The sequence below is a fragment of the Lolium perenne genome, chromosome 5 (assembly GCF_019359855.2).
Source record: "Lolium perenne isolate Kyuss_39 chromosome 5, Kyuss_2.0, whole genome shotgun sequence".
In the NCBI taxonomy this organism is placed as follows: Eukaryota; Viridiplantae; Streptophyta; class Magnoliopsida; order Poales; family Poaceae; genus Lolium; species Lolium perenne.
Genome location: NC_067248.2, coordinates 30,680,964 through 30,702,541, shown reverse-complemented (window position 1 = coordinate 30,702,541; position 21,578 = coordinate 30,680,964). Strand labels below are relative to the sequence as shown.

The following is a 21,578-nucleotide window of genomic DNA, read 5'->3' as shown; positions in this document are numbered from 1 at the left end:
AGAACCACGCCGTTGTCGCGTTTGCAGATGTCCCGGTCATGCGCGAAGGGAATGCCCGTACCGTAGCAACAACAACCCAGCTTGATGTTAATTATAATAATTTGTAGTCATGATTTGTTGTAATAAATTTATGATTATTTCTATTCATGATGTGATGTAATATATTTATAATAATTTGTGCGCATGATTTGCTGTGCTCGAGATGACGATGTTGTTACGCGAGAGTACGACATGCCAGATGCACCGTCGTCTAGACCCAGTATGGCGCGTACGAGCAGTATGGCACGTACGAGCAGTATGACGCGTACGAGCCAACCTCCTACGCGGAATCCATCATATGCACGCGTCGACTCATCTCTACTGGACAGCTCACAATCAGCTCGCATGTCTCCGCCCCATGCCGCCACACAGGTATTATCAGATACATCTAAAATTATAAATGCGCGTACGTTCTTCTACAAGATTTTACAAAAAATATTATCTTCTGCGCATTAAAAATAGGAGGAGAATATTTTCTCTACTAATCCGTTCGGGGAACGATTTTCATACACCCAAGGGGAGACTTCAAACATCGACAACACCACTCGCGTATGTTCATATTTTATAAATAATCACTCATACAACATAAAATTACGCCTATTATTTACGAATATTTTCCATCCGCAGCAATCTTTTGAACCTGACTGGTCAGAGACGGAAGCTGGACTCGGCTACAATATGCCTCCTCCACAGGTTCCTTCAATTTTAATATATAATTTCTCTCATAAAAATATTCATGTCTATTACTTACAACTAATCTTTTTACGCAGCAATCTTTTGTTCCTGCTTGGCCCAACATGATAGCTGGTTTCGGCCACAATATGACCCCGCCACAGGGCACTGAGCATATGCAGGAAGAATACTATCCCGGAACTTCTAGTCAACCTGATAATCAAGGGATATTTAATGAATTCTTTGGAGCTGACATTATAAGCACACAAGGCAGTTTAATTCCTCCGGCGACACAATCTCAACATGTATTACAAACTCCACCACAGAACTATGAGGCCCACACAGATGAGGAGAACGAACAGTACGGTCGAGGTTTGCGCCAACATCGTATACCACATCCTTGATCGCCTTCTGGTGCTAAGCAGAGACCACCACGCCGTCGTCGACAAGGGTGATATGTTGACGACTCTGCCATATTACTATTATTTCTATCTATGTATGACCTATGTATGAGACATATTTATATAATTTCGAATAATTATTCAACCAGTTTTTCAAAATAAGATACATGAACATGCAAAAATACAACATAAAATTAAGGGTTACTATCTGACGAAATAAATATGAAAACATAACTTAAATTTCTATTTATGTATGACCTAAGTATGAGACATATTTCAATGATTTCGCATAATAATTCAACAGGTACTTCAAAATAAGATACATCAACATGCAAAAAATTCAACATAAAATTAAGTTACTACCAAAATGAAGATACATCGGCAATGCCAACACCACAACTTAAAATAAACGCTACGAGTAACATTATAAGCTTCACTTTTTTTTCCTTCTTCTTGCTCTTCGATGATGAACTAACCTTTCCCTTCTTACTCGGTGACATAAAATCATCGTCCGAGTCAACGCAAGCGGATGCAGCGCTTTTTCCCTTGAAATATTCATTGCTCTTAGCCAGACTCCTCGGCGTGAAGACTTCTTCGTCATCCTCCGTCGAGGAAGCACATGTATATGGATACCTTAGAAATTCTTCTTGTTCCTTCTCATCCTTCGGTTTCTTCTTCTCAAACCTTGCTTGCAACCTAAGAAGCTCTTGTCGTAATTCCACCGGAGTTCGGCCAGGCATACCTGCGTGCTTAGAAAAAAGCTTGCCTACCTCAACGAGAAGATTCACATTCGTGACCAGATCTTCGACATTTTCTATGTTATTGGCACTCATAACTGAAGTAGCAGAGGAGATAAGAGGAGCAGCCATACGTGCAGTAAAACTACGATCTCCCCGAGGAGCCATCTTCTGGCGACTTCGATTGTGTACAACAAATGAATGCCCAGGGAGGGGTTTTATAGCACACGGCTCAGAGAAAAGGCGGGAAATCTTGGCGGGAATTCATGGCGCGAAATTTTGGCGGGAAAAAATAAAGCGGGAACTTTAGGCGGGAATATTTACGCGCGAACTTTTTCCGGGAAACCAACATTTATTATTAATACATCTGCCAAAATAAAGTTGGAAATATAACTTAAATTAAAATACGGCTAATCACTACAACGGAATTTAAGATACAACGCGAAAGTAAAACAGAATTTAAAATACGTAGTTACTACAACAAATCACTCTATTTGCCCTGCGTCCAGCGTGGCCATTTTCCAGTCTTGTCGCCGCGTTCTTCTGCTGCCTGCGCCTCAGCAGCCCTTTCTCTTAATCTCTTTCTTTCCGCTTCACGGGCCTCCCTGCGCACCTCCTCCTCTGCATACCTACGTGCAGCCTAATCATCAATCCGCTTCTGATTTACCTCGCGATTTCGAGCTTGCTCTGTCCTTAATTTTTGTATCTGTCTCTCTCTTTCTGCTTTATCATTAGCAATAGCCTTTTCGAAACGCTCCTCCTCATGGAACCTTGCCCACGCACGCCTGTGTTTTTCCTCCACCTCACGGCGCGCCCAATCCGGCTGCTCCTGGTCTATCCAGTGAAACCAGTTGCAAAGGGGCGGCGGAGACTGCAACAAAAATAAGATGATTAATAAATGAAAATTAATGACATACAAATATGATTTTTAATCATGCTGTTACAACATACCGCAGGTCTCGAGGACGATGAACTTGTATGTGCGGGTGGATCATGATCGTAGTATGCGCACATGAAATATTTCATGCCGAACTTATCCGAAAAATCCACCACTTCCTTCACCTTCGCAAGGCGGCCGCACCAACACCTCTCTGCTCTAACCCCCGGCGGCAAAGTTGTATTCTTTCCCTTCATCGGTCTAAAATCCTAGTCTGAGCAAGGCACACTCATGCTGGCTAAGGTATGAGCACTTGTGTACCAAATAATATCAGCGAACTGAGCGAGAGAATTAGGCACACTCGATGCTGGCTTTTATAGCGAACTGAGCGAGAGAATTAGGCGGGAAAATTTAGCAGAACATGCCTCAATCAGTGCAATCAACCAAAAAGCAGTACAATAATTCGAAAAAGTACGTGGAAATCAGCGCCGTCAGCGCGCTGTGGAGGGCTGTCGGGGCAGCAGCACATGCCACCACCGGTGGTGGCGGCAGGCCTGCCAGCTCAGCGTGCCGCCACCGGCCAGGGCGGCATGGCGACGTCGGCTGCGCTGCGTTGACGGCCGGCTCACGGAGGCGGACATGCCGCCACGATCGACGGCGGCAGGCCCTGCCGCCACCGGCTCCGACGGCAGGTGCCACGCGTCGCCTGGCCGTGCTGCCGCCACGGCAGTTTTGGCATTTCCATTCACAGGTGGTCCTTTTTGACAAAATTTTCCCGATTTGCTCGTCTCCCTCCTACCCCAACCTCCTCCGACCGACCAGCCCTGAGCATCCACGCTTGCCGCCGGCCTCCCGTCCAGCACGCGCGCTCCCGCCGTCGATTTCCCATCCAGAGCATGAGCATGTGCAAAACATCCAAGTAGCATGCGGGTACGCCATAGACTAGCTGCAGTCTTCGACTTGACACCAAATATTAACATGGTCAGATTGTGGACGCATAATTCAGAGTCAAGAAACAACTTTTTACCGATGCAGGGCGCAATCAAGCAGCAGTTGCGTGTTAAGAAGTTGGATGTGTGAATTCGTCAAGGATGGGAACTTCTCTTCGGGAAACTGTAGAGCACTAAAAGCCGCTGCACAACAGTCACATAACCTCAAGAAACTTACATAGCTCTTGGAGGTTATAGCACATATATTTGGGTAAAATTGTAACTAATCGGAATATCCTTTGAAGACTACTAGTTGTTGAATTAGCTTGACATATGCTAGCGACAACTCTGGTGAACGGTAAAGGAATATACAATATGATCACATATCCATATTAGCAAAGCATAAGATGATTTACAAGATAGAGCTTACACTAACATGAAAAAATGTAAATATTGTTGTAAATGGTGAAGAAATAAAATTGCTAGAGTTTCATTTGTTATACCTTGCTCTTCCTTCAACTTTCTCTCTTTCCCTTCTCTTGTTTTTCTTATCCAATGCAGGCTGCCTTGGATTTTCGTCACTGGTTGGATGGGAGGCTTATCATCTCCCTTCCCTCATGTAGTCATGTGCAATGTCCAAATGACCCTCGGTCATAACCCTAATGTGTAGTGGGCTCTTGCACCTGTTTGGGCCGCTGGAAGGCTTTATTTAGGCCATTTTCTCACAACCCACATGAGAAGGATACCAATAGCTTGCCATAAGGGTGTGTGTCAACCAAGGCCAATCCTATACAACGACCAGGTCGGTGCTTACCAAGCACCGCACACCCTAATCGGGTATTGGGCCTGACCTATATTTCGCTTTTCCTTCATTTTTCGTTTTTATTTTTTCTTTCTTTCTTTTTGTTTGTCCATTTTTTGTTTCCCTTTCCTTTTTGTTTCTTTTTTCCTTTTTCAAATTTTGGGTTTTTTCAAATTTTTTAAATGTTCAAATTTTAAAAATGATCGAATTTGGAAAACATTCAAATTTGAAAAAAATCTGAAAATTGTTTGAATTCTAAAAACTTTAAAATTTGAAAAATGTTCATATTCGAAAACTTTTCAAATTCGAAAAATGGTCATATATAAAAAAAGTTAAAAAATATTTTTCAAATTTTAAAAAATGTTCATATTCGAAAAATATTCAAATTTAATATTTTGAAAAAAGTTTAGTTTTTGGGAAAAACTTCAAATTTAAAATTTTAAAATCGTAAAATGAAGAAATAGAAGAAAAGAAAACAGAAAAAGAAAAAGGCAACGATGGGCCGACCCAACACCCAACAAGATGTGCAGCTAATGGCCGACCGGATCGGTGTGTAGCACATCCCATGAACCAAAGCTCTAAACAGAGGAGCTTATCCGGATCCTAGGGCATTCCAAGTCGAGAACCGTCCAAACAACCAACAAGGTAATCCTACGATCGTCATAGAAAAGGCCCAAGGCACAAAATGCTTGCCAATTGTATTAGCGTCATAGTATGTCATATGAATAGGGTCGGTCTATAGTTTTCGGTGGTCCTTGGGCGAAACGACACCTAAAGCCTCTTGTTCATAGTGACGAAGCTTTTCTAAGCCAGGTGCCATGGCCCCCTACTCTAGAAAAATTCTTAAAGATATTTATTTACGCTATATTTTTATATATTACTTAACGTTTAAGCATGACTGGTGTTCTGGGCTCCTTAAGAATCTCACTCAATCTCCGCCATTTGGTCACACAGAAAAGACCTAAAAAACATTAGTATTCTGCAAGATAAATATTAGGGTAACGCAGGAACAAACCAAATAATATCTACATTTGAAAGATCCATAGTTTTTGGAATCTTGGTGAAGACTTTTAAAATAATTTATTATATTGATCGAGCGAACTATATGCCATGATTCTTATTTATACCAATAACTACCTGTGTACACATCTATATGCATCCGTATCTCTAGAATTAATCAAAAAATATTATGAGGGTCGGTATTGTTATGCACATTTGAGAAGGCCGGGGAAAAAATGTATCATTGGGAAAATTATTTAGAAATATTAAAACGCTTTTTTTTATCAGGAGTCGAAGTAGAGGCGAGGTAAGGTGCAGTTTGAGCCTTCCATATTTTCATAAATTATTCCAAACTCTACTTCCTAAAGAGTATAAATATACATGTACTAAGTGTGCAAATAAATCTTGGGTTGGGGCCCTAGCTGTTAGGGGACCCTGGGCACTGCAGCTTAGGTATGAGCTTGAACAAATACACATATTCTCTATAATAACCCTTGCACCAAGAATTAAGAACAATTAGTCTAAAAAGAAGAACTAAGAACAATTCCACCATGCTCCTGCTTCACGCGTATTGTGATCTTGGACGTGTTAATCACCATAACCTGATGACCTGTGTGTACAATCATGATAGCTGAGCAACTTGAAAAAAACAGTAATCACTGTAACCGATAAAAAACCGGGGAGTAAATTGGTTTTTCTGATTTCTGATGCTCGGAGCCTCGGACGCGCCCACTGGTCCAGCTGTCCAAACTCTCTCTCTCTCTCCTCTCGTCGCGGACTCCAACCCAACAACCGAACCAGACCCAGACCGGTTCGTCGCCCCTCTCCTCCCCCGCCCGCGAACCCTACCCGCCGCCGCCGGCGGACCTGACCAAGGAGGACGGCCTCCAGCTCGCCCGCGAGCCATGCCGCACGCGCGCGCCGATCCGGTGAGCTCTCTCTCTCCCCGTCTCCAGATCCACCTCGCCGGCCCACGCGCCCGCGCCCACGTCGCCGCCTCCCCTCCTCCCACATCGGGGGATCTACCTGCCGGTGCACCGGAAGGAATTCCGCCTATTTCGTGCGCGCGCGGCGTGTTGGGTTGCGGGGCCTTGCAGAGTGATTTTGGGTGGGGTTGGTACCGTGGGAGCCAAGCAACGATCGAATTACTCTTTCCGTAGCCGAGATAGTTGCCCATTCACAGAGCGACCATCCGTAGACAAGTGAATTCCGTTTCGTCGAATTGAATGGTGGCGCATTTTCGTTCCTAGCCTGAGAAACCTGTTGTTACGCAATCAGTGTACCTGACGCTTGTGCATTTATCTTCTGCTCAGGGATCGGACGTTGAGCCAGCAGCAGAGTCGCCAACCTTCCGCAGCGCCAGCCCTTTCCCCAGAAGGAAGCGTGCGAAGCTGTTGACGGAGGAGCTGCCGCACGGGGAGCCCCTCGGTTGCTCCGTGTCGACCTGCGATGATCCGCGGGAGAACTTGATTGCTGGGTAACAAACCTTCATCTATCTATCTCTGTCTGTTTATTATTTCCTTTTGAGTGGATACCACTTTTTACCCTATATTTTGGCATTTGTGACACTAATTACCCCGTCGAATAAAAAACCGCGGAGACTACCCTTTTTATAAGTTTTGGACCCTGAATTTGGTGCGTATTCATTGGGTAAGGTGTCAGGTGATGGCCGGGATCCGAAAATACCAAAACAGTGACGAGGAATGGAACTTATGTATAAAAGAATTCTGGACATGATCCTCGATGACGCCCTCCGATATTTAAATATTTTGTCACGTCACATCGACGTATCATGCATGTTCCATCTAACAATAACGAGCAAAATGAGAAGCTGAGGTTAAAATGTGTTCAAGGTCTCCTAAATGTTATATTTTGCGAAACGTTCTACTAAATGGGGTAATCTGTGTCACAAATGCATAACTAGAAGGTAAAAAGTGGAATTCACTCTTTCCTTTTTTTCCACTTAAGTTGGAACTGATTCTCGATTCTGCCCGCACGATTGATCAGGTGTTCGGAGGAGCGGCAGATTGCTTCCTGCAGTGGCGATCAACCGCAAAGCTCAGCCCCGTTCGTCGCAATGCAGGAGAATGTTTCTTCCGTCGATAATGGTGGTGGGATCTATCCGCAGACTGAGGTGGAGTATTCTAATGGTCAAAATGGGTACATTGCGTATCCGCAGCATCAGCCCGTGGAAGGATGTATGTATATGAATGAGCATGGGCACATGTGCGGGCCTTACGCGCCCAAGCAGCTCTACGAGGGGCTATCCACTGGTTTCCTGCCTCAAGACCTTGCTATTTATGCTCTTGTCGGCGGGAAGATGGTAAATCCTGTGCCCTTGAGTCTTCTGGAGCAGTTCCTTTCGCAATGGAATTCTGCTGCTGCGGTCTCCACGCCGAATGAATCAAATGAGAATAAGACAGTCGCTCGTGCTGATAAAATGGCGCTTCGGGATGTATGTCATGCATCTCTAACTATATCTCTGCACATCGTCTAGCCCCTTGTCTACCTTCCTGATTTGTGTTTTTTCTTCTGTTTTCTCACTAGGTTATTTCAAGTGATGAACCATGCTGGATGTTCGAGGATGCAGACGGTTCCCGGCATGGGCCTCATTCTCTTGCTGAACTTTCTTATTGGCATCATAGTAGCTATCTCCAGGATCTTTCAATGGTAAAAATAAATTAGCAATCAAAATCACATGTCTTGTAAATCCCGTCCTCTTGCTTTATGTTGGTAAATAAATGTGTTATCCACTCCAGCGACAATGTCATTCCTGTTTCCCAGCAATGTTTCCATCGAGTTAGGTAATGGAAGATCTCCAATAGTTACAAGGCAATTCTATGATTTGGTCATAACTAGCGAATAGCTCTACAATATCAGTCTGATACATACGCTATCTTTTTTAGATGCTGGTTTTGTAAAGACCTCTTGAAATTTGTTGTATTGTTGGCTTGAATGTCCCTGCCCTTATTTGTTAGACTGCGTCATGGTGAGGAACATTCAATTTTTTTTTTTTTTTTTTTTTTTTTGCATTTCTCTTCTTGTCTTGTCAAAGACAAATAATTGGTTAAGTTAGTGAAGTTGAACAAAAAATTCATATCATAGGCTATTTTCTGTGTATTAAATTAACTAAACTTCAGTGAAACAAAATAAGATATAGTTCTGATGGAGTTTCTATCTGCAATACTTCCTTGTTTTCTCAAGGATCAAGTTAAACAACAAATGAATGTGTTGTGCTTCTATATTTTGTATACTATAATACTTGCAGATCTCCCTCAACTGCAGTGCATGTATATCTGTGATTTACTTTCTTTATTCTTATTAGTCCGCAATCTGAATAATGTATGTTCTTATTGTAGGTTTATCATGTTGACAGCAAATTTGGTCCATTTACACTTGTCTCACTAGTTGATTGGTGGAGTGGTGGTCACACGGAGCATCCAGAAGCTACAGAGAATGGTTCGGGGTCATTTAGTGCTGTAATGGGTGACATAGTCGATGATATTGGCAATCAGCTCCATGCCGGTATAATGAAATCAGCCCGTAAGGCTCTAATTGATGAAATATTCAGCTCTGTGCTTCCAGAAATTATTGCTTGTAGGAAAACTGAGAGGCAACTAGCTGCAAAATTGAAGACCAAAGCTGTTAAGGTGTGTTTTATTTGGCGCAAAGTTTTCTAACAAGAGCACTTCTTTTTATGACGCCTTTTCAGTTTTTCACCACCTCTCCTGCATGTTTATGACATTTGCAGCCTGCCAATGTGAGCAGCAAGAAGGCTTCAGCGCTGAAGGGCAAGGTTGATACACGATCTACTATTCACAGAAAAGAAAACTCGTACAATACAATACAAGCAACTTCTTCCGTGGCTATTCAATCAGTTGCAGTGCATGCCAAATTTGCTGATATATTATCAGCAGTCTGGCAAACTATTTATTATGAATCCATGAAGAATTTCTGGGATGGGATACTTTATGATCCTGTTATGGACTACTGTGGTGAATGGCTTAAGAGAAATCGCCTATCGAGTCTTCCCTGTACAATTGTTCCTGGTGCCTCATCAGATAACAGAAACATGAAAGAAGCTGATGAACCGAAGGTTTTTCCACTGATGCTCACTGTATTTATTTCTTGGAAGGGGTGTATTTGGTGTTTATACCTTTCTTTTGTCATATATGACAGCTGATGCTTTCTGTGCCTTGGCAGGCAATATGTGATTCAGAGGCTCTTGAGTGTGACATGGATTTCCCACCTGGATTTGGGCCAAGTTTGGAGTGTGCTGAGAGCTCCCTCTCTCGACCTTTCTTAAACATTGACTCCTGCGAGGACAAAATTAGTCGGAAGCCTGCATGTTCCACTATATATTTTGACCCCTCATCGGGAGTCCAGTTAATGCTGGCGAATGAGCTATACGTGTCAGCAAAGGATACTTTGTTTCATCATTTCAGGGAGGTTATTGCAGAAGAGATTACAAACTGGTTATGTTTTGGGCTTGAAGATATCACCGATCAAGTAAGATAACAATTATAAAAAACTCTTATAACCACTGAAAAATTGAAGTTTAGTTGGTTCATGTCGGCGCCATGTGTATTGCAGGAACTAATTCGTACCCCTGTTCATGCACCGGATTCTCCTAGTTCTACTGGAATGGACATTCATGAAACACCAATTCCTCCTGAAATGGCTCTAGATAAATTGTTGGATGCTGCTAAAATGGCTACAGATGCAATAAGCAGTCCGTCTGTAATGGCTCTAGATGAAGTATTGGTTACCGCTGAAATGGTTACAGATGCTGTACCCAGTCCTGCAGACATTACCACGGATGAGACGTCATGTGTTGCTGAGGCGGAACCAGATAAAATGCTCACTTCTCATGGTAAATGATCATTCTTATGTTGTATTTTCTCTTACCCGAGCTTGATTATATTATTTTGACCCACTTAATTTGGATGCAGTGGAACATCAATCCCCTTCAGCATCTTATGCTAGTATATTTGAAAAGCTTGATGTATCAGAGATAGCTGAATTGGATGAAAGTTTTGATGAGGTGCCTCCTGGAATGGAGATGGGATTACCTTCTGTGGTGGTTATGGACAAAAACAAATATCGACCTCCAAAATCAGTGAACTCTGTGCCTGTAATTTCTAGATATATTACCTTGGCGGTCTGCCGGCAAGCACTGCATGAGAATGTCGTGAAAGAGTGGGCATCTCTCTTATCAGATGCTATTAGCAGGTGCTTTGATTCATGGTATACCAAGCGGAATGTTGTGTCTAAAAACATTGATGAATCATTGAGACCGAAGGAATATGCATACTACAGAAAGAGAAAGTTAAGGAGCAGCTGTGAAGCAGTGCCATCCAAAAAACCATTGGAAAAACCAATGGATGAGCAGCTTTCCAAGCCTCTATCTGAGCTTGTTGACCGCAGGGTTCATCTTAAAAATGTCCAGGTAACAAAGAAGGCTGGGAAGTCGAAAAAGTTCTCCAAGAGTCCTGCCAAAACTCTTGATAACGACGTGCACACGTCGAATATCAAACAAGACTTTAAGCGGCTTTCCAGTGACGTACACACTTTGAAGGGTGGGAAGTCGAAAAAGCTCTCGAAGAGGGTTCTTGATAATGACGTACACACTTTGAATATCGAGCAAGACTTGAAGCGGCTTGCCAGTGACGTACACACTTTGAAGGCTGGGAAGTCGAAAAAGCTCTCGAAGAGTCACGCCAAAGCTCTTGATAATGACATACACACTTTGAATATCAAACAGGACTTGAAGCGGCTTTCCAGTGACGTACACACTTTGAAGGCTGGGAAGTCAAAAAAGCTCCCCAAGAGTCATGCCAAAACTCTTGATAATGATGTACACACTTTGAATGTCGAACAAGACTTGAAGCGGCTTTCCAGTGACGTGCATACTTTGAGTATCGAACAAGACTTGAAGCGGTTTTCCAGTGATGTGCACACTTCAAATATCGAACAAGACTTGAAGCGGCTTTCCAATGATGTGCCAAAGAGTAAGTATTCTGATTCTATTTTCTTCTTCTCATGTACATTTGCATATATGTAACACATGCATCTATCTTTTCCAGGACAAAGGACTTCTCATCTTACTAGGAGTCATCTGGTTGATAGTAAGGTTCCTATTGAGAATGAGAACGAAAGTATGCCCACCAAGCTTGCAAAGAAAAGGAAGCCCAAGAACATGTCTACTGACACCAGTCAAAAGGCGAAGCCGTTGATTTTATGTCCAGTGTCAGATGGCTGTGCAAGAGCTTCCACCAGTGGATGGGAGTGGCGTAATTGGGCACGAAACGCCACTCCATCAGAAAGGACTCGTGTGAGAGGGTATCGTGTTCGGAGTATTCTTTCAACTTCAGCTAATAACGTGTGGAAAAGTCCACAAGTCAAAGGTACATCTGCGCGAACAAATCGGGTTAAGTTACGGAACCTGTTAGCTGCTTCTGAAGGGGCTGAGCTGCTTAAAATTACCCAATCGAAGGTAAAATAAATTGTTGCATGTACAGTTGAACACAAGTTTCTCTTGCCATGAGGCTGAGTGACCACTGACTACCTTGGCATACAGGCAAGGAAGAAGCGGTTACGTTTTCAAAGGAGCAAGATCCATGAATGGGGTCTGGTGGCCCTTGAGTCGATTGATGCAGAAGATTTTGTTATTGAATATGTTGGTGAACTGATTCGTCGGCCGGTAATATTTTTGTATTGAATCAATGTTAGCATCATCGATGTACTTGTTTTTTCTTATGAATTTTAGATATATCTGCACCATACAGGTCTCGGACATACGTGAGGCTCAATATGAGAAGAGTGGAATTGGAAGCAGCTACCTTTTTCGCTTGGACGATGATTATGTGGTAGGTGTAAAAGATATTTCCTTTCTGCTTTTATCTAAAATGGTGCGCTGGATCCATATCTTTATGTTCGATATTTGCTTCTTAGACAATAGTAGTTTGGTATTGTTGAAGCAGTACAAAAAGTTATTTATCTATGTGAGAATAGTTATGAAAAGCACAAATGCCATCTTTTAATCGACTGAGGTCCTTGTGCTGCTTTGCAGTCGCAAACCTGTGTTTAACATCATGCTTTATCTTCAATTTTTTTCACTGCACCTTTTTCGCTTGGACGATGATTATGTGGTAGGTGTAAAAGATTATTCCTTTCTGCTTTTATCTAAAAAGGTGTGCTGCATCCATATCTTTATGTTTGATATTTGCTTCTTAGACAATAGTTTGGTATTGTTGAAGCAGTACAAAAAGTTATTTAGCTATGTGAGAATAGTTATCGAAAGCACAAATACCATCTTTTAATCGACTGAGGTCCTTGTGCTGCTTTGCAGTTTCAAACCTGTGATTAACATCATGCTTTATCTTCAATTTTTGTCACTGCACCTTGTGCAACTCTGTTAACTGGCTCCACATTTTCTTAATTTGCACAGGTTGATGCTACTAAGCGTGGGGGTTTAGCAAGATTTATCAATCACTCATGTGAGGTAAGCTGCTTAACAATAAACATTCAGTCGGGATTCCTTCAACATACTAAGTATATCATAATTTCCATGCCAGCCGAATTGTTATACAAAAGTTATTACTGTGGAGGGACAGAAGAAGATTTTCATTTATGCAAAGAGGCGTATATATGCTGGTGAAGAATTAACTTACAATTACAAATTTCCCTTGGAGGAAAAGAAGATACCATGCCACTGTGGTTCCCAAAGGTGAGGCTGTTTTTGTTAATTGATGCTTATTCCATGGAAGTTAATGCATTTTATATGTTTGTCTACTGATTATCCCCTCGCCTTCCTATACATTGATATTCAAATGCCAAGGAAGTTATTGCACAGGAAGAATTGTCACCAAACTGTTGATAGCTGCTACCGTTGTTTGTACTTAACTCCACCATGGCACATATTCAAGCGTGCTAGATTGCCACCTGTATTAATTTCATGTTTGTATTTATTGAATACAATATTTATGCTACTGCGTAGTTCTGTTTTATCTTAATATGTTATATATGTTGTTAGCTGTTTTGTGTTTTGTGCTTTTTGAGGCTATTTCTCTTTTACTCCTGCCGTCTCCCTCTAACTATTTACTTGCTGTTTAGGTGCCGTGGATCAATGAACTAAGAAGTCAAGGCGATAAGCAGGGTTATTTCTCTTTGAGGTTATTTTCTCTTTTACTCCTACAGTTGCAAATATCTGCAATGGACGGACGGCTCAGAAATCTTGTAGATTATTCCTTATCCTCTGTTTTAGCTATCATTCCTATTGGTGAAAATCTTAAAGTTGATGATATGCCACCCCAAAGAGTGACCTTATGTTATTCCTCAATTGCAACAGAAAATTGTACTAGCATATCATCGGTGGACATTTTTAGAGTGGCGAATCATTGCCTTTGCCTTATTGTGAGCTTGAAATTTGCGTGTGAAGATTATCGTTGGGCTACCTGAATATTTGATTTTCAGGGGTCTAAAATTCTGTCAAACTTAAACATCATATATATGTTTCTTCACATGGAACTGCATCAGCTACTTCCGTGTATCGTGACTATTTCTTCTCTTTGCAGGAGCTAACTATAATGCAATTTGGTATACAAGTGTACAAGTTGAGATGCAAGGCATCACTGCATTTACACTGAAGTTTGACAACACAACCACCACTCCCAGAATTACGACAGGTACCTATATCCCATTTCCACTCCTCAAGTCTTCAATTCACTTTTAAATATCATGCGCGAGATTTTTTTTTTCCAAAGCATGTACGTGCAAAAAAAGTGCCGATATATGTTTCTGGTGTCAAAAATCTTATTAGGCCTTGCTTAACAGAGAAAATTACAAAAAACCACCACATTACAGGCAAGTGTTTCAAAAAACCACCACTTTATGAAAAAGTTTCAAAAAACACCACTCTATAGTTAACACGTTACAAGAAGCACTGATTCACGTCCAATACTGATCTAATGACGAAACCGACATGTGGGTCCCTATGTCAGGCTGACGTGGCAACAACAAAATGGTCAAATGAGATATATGTTGAACAAGTTATGATTGTGGGTTTTTTTGTAAAATTTTAGGACACGTGCCTGCTCTTTCTCTGATGGAAAGAAATTTCTTTTTCTTTTATTTTCTCCTGCTCCTTCTCCACGGTAACAGGTGGGCAATACCAGGTCGTCGTCCCAAGCGGCGTGCGGTCCCTGATCCCCGGTGCTGACGCCGAGCTATACTTCGCCCAGCCGGTGTGCCGCCCCTATCCCCGGTGCTGACGCCGAGCTATAATTCGCCCTCGCTCACGCCGCAGCCCCAGCGAGCGCAGTCGTTTGGCCCTGTTGCTCAAGCACGCCGGCGCGCCACCCCCGGTCTCGCCGGCGAGAAGCTCTCTCCCAAATGGTGCGCCGCCCCAATCATCGGTGTTCACAACGAGCTACCCCGCCCCGCTCCCACCACATCTCGAGCCAGCGCTGGTTCTTTTCCCCAATCCCCATTGCTTCACCACGCCAGTACGCCGCCCCCGCTCCCGCTGGCGAGGCCTCGCCCAGCCGGTGCGCCGCTCCCATACCGGCGATGTAGACGAGCTACGCGGCGCGGGCAAACTCGGGCAGGGCCGATGCGGACGACAACCGCCAGGGGCACGGCGCGGGCAAGGGACGGTGCCGAGCTCGCCGTGCGGCTACTAGACTCGGGAATGGTGACGAGGCGCTGGCCAGAGGAGCACCCGCGCTAGCCTGCGCCCGCCCCTGGCCGGAGCTCACCCAGCAGCGCCATGGCCGAGCTCGCCCTCGCGGCCCCTCGAGGAGCTCGCACGCGGCTGCCCTTGGCCGGAGCTTGCCCAACCGCGCCATGGCCGAGCTCGCCCTCGCCTCCCTCGAGGAGCTCGCATGCGGCCGCCCCGGGCCGGAGCTCGCCCAACCGCACCATGGCCGTCCACCTCGTCCGCGTTCGCGCACCCGTCCACTCGCCCTACTCGTGCGCCGCCAGGACAAACTGCAGCAGGTGCTCCGTCACCGGGTAGCTCCGGAATCGACATGGTCCTCCCGGCTAAGGCAGGCTCCGGCGGGCGCGCCAAGCTTCGGCAGGGCGCGGGCGGGAGCGGCGAGGCCAAGGGAGGCGTCGGCGAGAGCCCGTTAGGAGGAGCAAGCAGCGAGGGCGGCGGCCATGTGTGGCGCGGGCGAGTTCGGGCAGGGAAGGCCACGGCGAGCTCCGGCAGGGCGGCCGCGGGGCGAGGCCGGTAGGCGATGCCACGGCGAGCTCTGGCAGGGACGGCCGTGCGCGGGCTCGGGCAGTGGCGGCCACGACGAGCTTGGGCATGGAAGGACCGCGGCGAGCTCCGGCAGGGACGGCCACGGGCGACGCCGGCAAGGGCGGCTGCGGGCAAGTTTTGGCAGAGGACGCCATGGCTAGCTCGAGCAAGGACGGTTGCGCGCGGGCTCGGGGGACGACGGCGCAGACCACCTCGGTTTGACGCCGCCTACGACGAAACGGCTGCCGCTGCTGCTCACGCGCGGACGCGCATCCAGGCCAAGAGCCTCGTTCCAGCTAATTTGGTCAACACAGCCGTTCCCCAATTTTTTGTTTTTCCTAAACTATGTGTTGTTTGTGTATCCAGGCCAAGAGCCGCACATCCAGACAGAGGTCTTTTTTGCAAAATGCATAGGCCACGTCAGCCTGACAGCGGGACCCACATATTAGTTTTGCTATTAAACCAGCATTAGCGACGATTTAGTGCTATCTGTTACGTGTTACCTAGAGACTGGTGGTTTTTTGAAAAAAAATCGAATAGTGGTGGCTTTTTGAAACACTTGCCTGTAATGTGATGGTTTTTTGTAATTTTCTCTGCTTAACATTTGTTTTTGTCTGAATTAGATACACATTCACCAATAGTCAGCAATTTTTTTGCCAAGTCTTCTATAATCTTTTATGTTAAATTCAGTTCAAGAGTTGATTAATCATTAATGATCAGCTGATCACTGTAGCAAACTTAATTTCTAGGGAAATTGAGAAATACTTCGATTGGTTTAGCAATGGTGCAGCTCCCTTTTCTTTTCATATCTCTGTTTTCCAAGATTGGCTTAACTCCACTACTGAAGCCGTGGACATGCTATGCATTCGGATGATTGGATAGTAGTATGCCTTTTTGCTAACATTTCTGATATAATGATCCCGGTGGATATAATCAGCTCTTTTAGACTTCAGCAGCTTTATAGGAATGTAGTAACTTCTAGGTCTATGATTTGGAAGCCTTTTAATTTCCCTAAAGCCGGTGTGCCAACCTATTTTGCATGTACATTTAGGCCTGATCTAGCACCAAAACCAGTGCCTAGTGAGCATACATGACATAATAATTCCATATTATTATCTACCAAGTACTATTAGAGTATAGCGCACAGATTATGTCTGCGTTGTTGTCAACTTTGGAGCTACTTTTGCTTCTCTAACTCACAAAGACTTGCTGGAGACTTGGAGCTTTTATTCTCTTCCTTTTGTCCCTTGGCAGGTTTTCATACCAAAGCAAGGGATCGTGGAACAAGCTGTTTTGGGAGATTACAGTTTCTTACCTTCTGACGAGGAACAAACCACACAATTAATTTAAGCTAGATGAACTAATTCAGACTATCCAGAGTAAGGGTACAATCGCTGGCTATTGGTTGCCTCTGCCTTGTGGAAGACTGCAAAGGGAGCTTTCTTCCTCAGTTCCTCTGGTATCAAAGTGAACAGGAGGACAAGTCAGATCACCATGGATGGAGCTAGTGAGTGGTTACTTGTTGACAAGGTTAATACTAATGTGCTTGCTCATATCTGGATAGAATTGGAATATCAAACCTTGTACATGCCAACACTTATTATTATTACATTGACCGATTGAAGATATAGAGTTTACATTGTGGTTATTGGCAAGAAGTAATCCAAGTAGCTGTAAAAGACAAAACGCAAAAAGGCACATAATGAAGTTTTTCCTTGATATTCCGAGGATCATGCTAATTGCCCTGGCGTTTTAATCAACTTGAACTACCCGTGCATGTTTGGCGTTCATGGCAGTATGGACATATAGCATTCTCGGTTGCTCATGCATGACAGAGGGAATCTTCTTTCCTGCTTCATGGGCCTCTGATGCCTTTTCTGTGTACAGATGTTGTACCAACATGGCCAGCATCCATCTCTTTTGCACCGGGAGCAGCATGAATCAGACTTGGGCTTTTTTTGTCTTGTCTTTAGTTGCTTGAAGCTTGTAGATTGTGTGGATATACTTTCATCCGACTCATTCTCTTCGGATGGACAAGAGTTTGGACCGCCTTTATCAAAGGGTGCCACTACACTCTTAATTTTTGGGGGTCGAAACTGCACTCATGTTATATGTTGAAAATCACACTATACAAATTGTGCTTTTGGGCCTAGCTGTCCCTTCTATTCTGGTGAGAGTTTTTTATTCATGGACCTGCTCGTGTTGTTGCAGGAACGTATATCTCTGGGATTTGTATGTAGAGGCGTCATGCATGTATGCCTCGATCCACAAATATTCCGAACCAGTGTAGGTATGTATTCATCTCTTGCTTGTATTAGCCACCCATGGTTTTCCCTAATTGAAATGCTTATATTTGGACCGCCTTCTGTCTTAGCCACAGGATTGCTTGATTACTCGCAGGACAGAGGCATGAGTATGCGTCTGCCCTCACCAGTGTAAGTGTGTCCTTCACCTGTTTACTTCTCTAGCCCCTAACCGGTGATGCAGGTGTGCATGCTAATCTCACTGCAAAAGCGAACAAAAACAGGAGACCAGTCAGTCAAAAGCACTTATGAAGGGCCCCGCTGATCATCACATATTTACATGTTTGGTACATATCCAAAATAATATGGTAGTGCGAGCTTATACGTTAAAACTGGACGAGAGTTAACCAGCCGGTCGTGCCGAAAGACCACCATAGCCAAAATTCCTGCCAAGGTTGCCAAGCCTACGCACAGCAAGTGGCAATGGTTACGGGCAATGCCAAAAAAAATTGGGTCTTTTGCAAATCAAACACGGGCCAAACTTTAAGCATTGCTACCAACAGAAAATAGGACAGTAGTTTGGGCCACCTTTACTACAAGTATGAGCAAAACGCAAGAGCCACCAACTGAAGTAGAAAAGTCTGATTGCCAAATAAAGCTGAGAGGTTTGACTGAGCACACGTGAGCACCAACCTTCTGCATCTCACTGTTGTTATGTGACCTTTGATTCTCTGTACTGTTAGCTCGGACCACCTATTCTATCTTTACTTGGCTCATTCTTTTTTAGAAAAGAAAAGATTGAATTTTCAGGGTGTGGTATGGACTTTCGGAGCAAAAATTAACTATCGAGGGGAATTTCGGCTGTGATAAACTTTAACCATGCCCCTCTGGAAGTATATGCAGCATCTAGAAGCATTTACAATTGTTTCATTGCTTAGGAACGTAGATCTACCTTGTGTGCCCATTTCATGAATGCAAGATATATTGCAAGGAAAGAAAAATAATAATGGCCCCAAAAGAGCTCGGAGCATGTCTCTAGAAATAAATGTGCAGTAGACATGTCCAAAATCAGAAGATGTTTTGGCTCTTTTGGATTGTAGGAATTTCGTTGCACTTTTAAGGATTTTAATCCTTAGTTTTTTTTCCTATTGATTGTCTTTCAACAAAAGAAATGGTGCTACCCAAATTCGTATGGATTGGAATAATATACCTCAATCCTATAGGAATTTCAACACCCACCCCAACTTCCTTTCAAGACAACACGTAGGATTGAAGTACTTTCCGTGTGTTTTCCCAAAAGTACTTTCCGTGTGTTTTCCCAAAAGACTAATCTTTTTTGCTGGTTTGCAGTCTTTTGTTTTACACTCCAATATGACTACACCCATCATGCCAAAAGTGAGCGTTCTTGTGTAGAGACCATTGTTTCCAAATATTTATATCAAGTAATTCTAGCTTAGGCCGTATTCTGAACACTAAGTTCTTCTAAAGAACAAATTGTTTTAAAAAGGGTTGACATGCCACGATTTTTGAAAAAGGACTGTCATACTACAGTTTTTTTTGTCAACCTAACCTTAGTCGTACCACATTTCTGTAGGTGTCTGTTAATTTGGTTTTGTACTACGACTATACACTTTGTGGCTTCATTGTACATGTTCTAAATGAGAGATTACCAGTATATTTTTTTTAACTTGGGTCGTTATTACCAGTATTGTTTGTCACCCGCTTTGTGCTCGGTCGGAAGAGCGTAGGTGGTAGTACAGGGATGGCAAATCCCCGTGCTCTCCTTTGGTCGGTTCGAATCCGGCAGGTCGGCAAGTTTAGCTAGAAGTAACTCGTATGTTTGCTATGTGATTTTTATCTAGGTTAATACTCGCTCCGTCCCAAAATAATCGACTCAGATTTATCTAGATTCGTGTTTCTGTGTGATACATTGAATCAAGACAAATCCAAGTCACTTATTCTGGACGGAGGAAGTACTATTCTTATTTACCCGCAAAATGTAAAGTTCCATTTTATTTAGCTGATTAGTTTATATCTTTTTTTTTGTTCTAGTACTACCCGTCCTAAATTAATGTACTTGTATTTTAGTGTGTAGATACATTCATATCTAGATAAAATTGAGACACTTAATTTGGAGCGGAGAGAATATCTTTTAACCCAAATGTACGATACGTCAAGGCAGGAATTTTGCATAGCATGGAATGTAAAACTTCACGGAATCTCTCTCCTGTAAAATACAGGTTGCAAAGTGATGTACTATGGGTATTTTTTTTGCTTGAATGTATGTAACTGCCTGTAATGTGAAAGGCAAATATCCTGTACAATTCCATAAAAGAAAAGTGCGTATGTTTGGATCAATTCTTTGTGATGCAAGGTCACTTCATAAAACCACATAACACGGCGGAGGCTTGTCTTCATCCACCCGAGAACGAAACACAGCTTCATTCATGTTCATTTCTTCACTCCGTGTTGGCGGATGGTCGTCTCGACTTCCTCGGCGTCAGGCATAAAGGAGTCGGGTGGAACCGTGGAAGTCACTTCCTCGTCCGTTAATGTTGTTACTGTGTATATTTGATCACCTCCTGTGGTGGAGTACCTTCCAACCAGCGAGATGAAGAACTTCAGCCTAGGTTTGCTTCGTTTCTAACTTCAACTCTCACACCCATAAACTGGAGTACACCCTGGTGATGCATAATACACGCATTACCCAGGTTGTACCAACACAGCTAGAAGTGGACTGCCAAACATAACATAAATTAATGAAAACTACAACTCCAAGATAACTACTACCTCGGGATGGATTTAATTGATGCATATTCAGCGTCTAGCTCTCGCGTCGCATGTACAACCTCCGCATCGATGACTGAAGGGAGTACGACTATAGTCAGCCTGAACAAGGAAATAACCTTCGAGCCTTGGTTGGTGTCCAGAAAACTTCGGTTATTCCTTGCCGACCAATTCGCCGCCCCCACCCTTCTATGTCCTACGGAAGCTCTACTACGCGCACGTTGAATGCCCAGATTTGCAAATGTAGCAGTAGTACTCTTGACTTGATCCATGGATATAGTTCAGCATAGAGAAGTATGTTGTATATATATGAGGATTATGTAATTAGTAGGTGGGAGTTCACAGTACTAGTTAGTAGGTCGTCGGAGTAGCTGAGATATAGCACTTTGGTTTGGCTGATATTCAGCCACTACAGATATGTACAATACAAATGCTACACCCCTAATTATGAGGTAGTATGTAGGATCTCTCAACATTAGCATGTGTTCACTGCCACATGTACATAACTATACAAATTGTGTGTACATCTATTCAAAAGCTTAATGGAATTCTATTCATCCCTGGAATGTCATTCAGCAAACTAAGGGAAGTCCTAAGATGCAAGGAATATACCATAAGAGCACACAACCTTCTTTTTTTGTTGGTCTTCCTTTCATTTTTCATTAGAATAAAATTCAGTTTTTACTCTATCTCTCCTCCATTTTTACATTTGTGCTGTATTTTGTCCCATTTTATCTTCTTGTTGTCACATTACCTCATTCTTTTTCTTATTTAAGATTGTTCGTCGATTCTAACAACTGGCCAAAAAAATTGGGTCTTTTGCAAATCAAACACGGGCCAAACTTT

The 21,578-nt window shown here is 43.4% G+C and overlaps 1 protein-coding gene across 5 annotated transcripts; it reads left to right on the top strand.

Annotated features, from left to right (window-relative positions):
* Positions 1–6,229: 6,229 nt before the first annotated feature.
* On the top strand, positions 6,230–21,303 carry LOC127298645 (histone-lysine N-methyltransferase ATXR7). 5 transcript variants are annotated; one of them, XM_051328493.1, is made up of 20 exons: positions 6,230–6,385; positions 6,770–6,933; positions 7,464–7,911; positions 8,004–8,126; positions 8,816–9,106; positions 9,208–9,552; positions 9,660–9,965; positions 10,050–10,329; positions 10,409–11,467; positions 11,543–11,952; positions 12,037–12,159; positions 12,245–12,325; positions 12,907–12,960; positions 13,034–13,185; positions 13,572–13,630; positions 14,033–14,143; positions 16,957–17,232; positions 17,914–17,992; positions 18,077–18,137; positions 20,034–21,303. In XM_051328493.1, the coding sequence occupies exons 1-15, from the start codon at positions 6,362–6,364 to the stop codon at positions 13,591–13,593; spliced, it is 3,882 nt and encodes a 1,293-aa protein (XP_051184453.1). In that variant the 5' UTR covers positions 6,230–6,361; the 3' UTR covers positions 13,594–13,630; positions 14,033–14,143; positions 16,957–17,232; positions 17,914–17,992; positions 18,077–18,137; positions 20,034–21,303. The 5 variants fall into 5 exon arrangements, with proteins under 5 accessions (XP_051184453.1, XP_051184452.1, XP_051184451.1 ...); XM_051328492.1 differs by having other exon boundaries at positions 19,652–21,303; XM_051328491.1 differs by having other exon boundaries at positions 18,230–21,303.
* Positions 21,304–21,578: the final 275 nt, after the last annotated feature.

Coding starts and splice junctions, on each gene's coding strand:
- LOC127298645 (XM_051328493.1), top strand. CDS start 6,362: ATGCCGCACGCGCGCGCCGATCCG. Junction 6,386..6,769: donor CGCACGCGCGCGCCGATCCG/GTGAGCTCTCTC, acceptor TCTTCTGCTCAG/GGATCGGACGTTGAGCCAGC. Junction 12,160..12,244: donor GTGAACTGATTCGTCGGCCG/GTAATATTTTTG, acceptor TGCACCATACAG/GTCTCGGACATACGTGAGGC.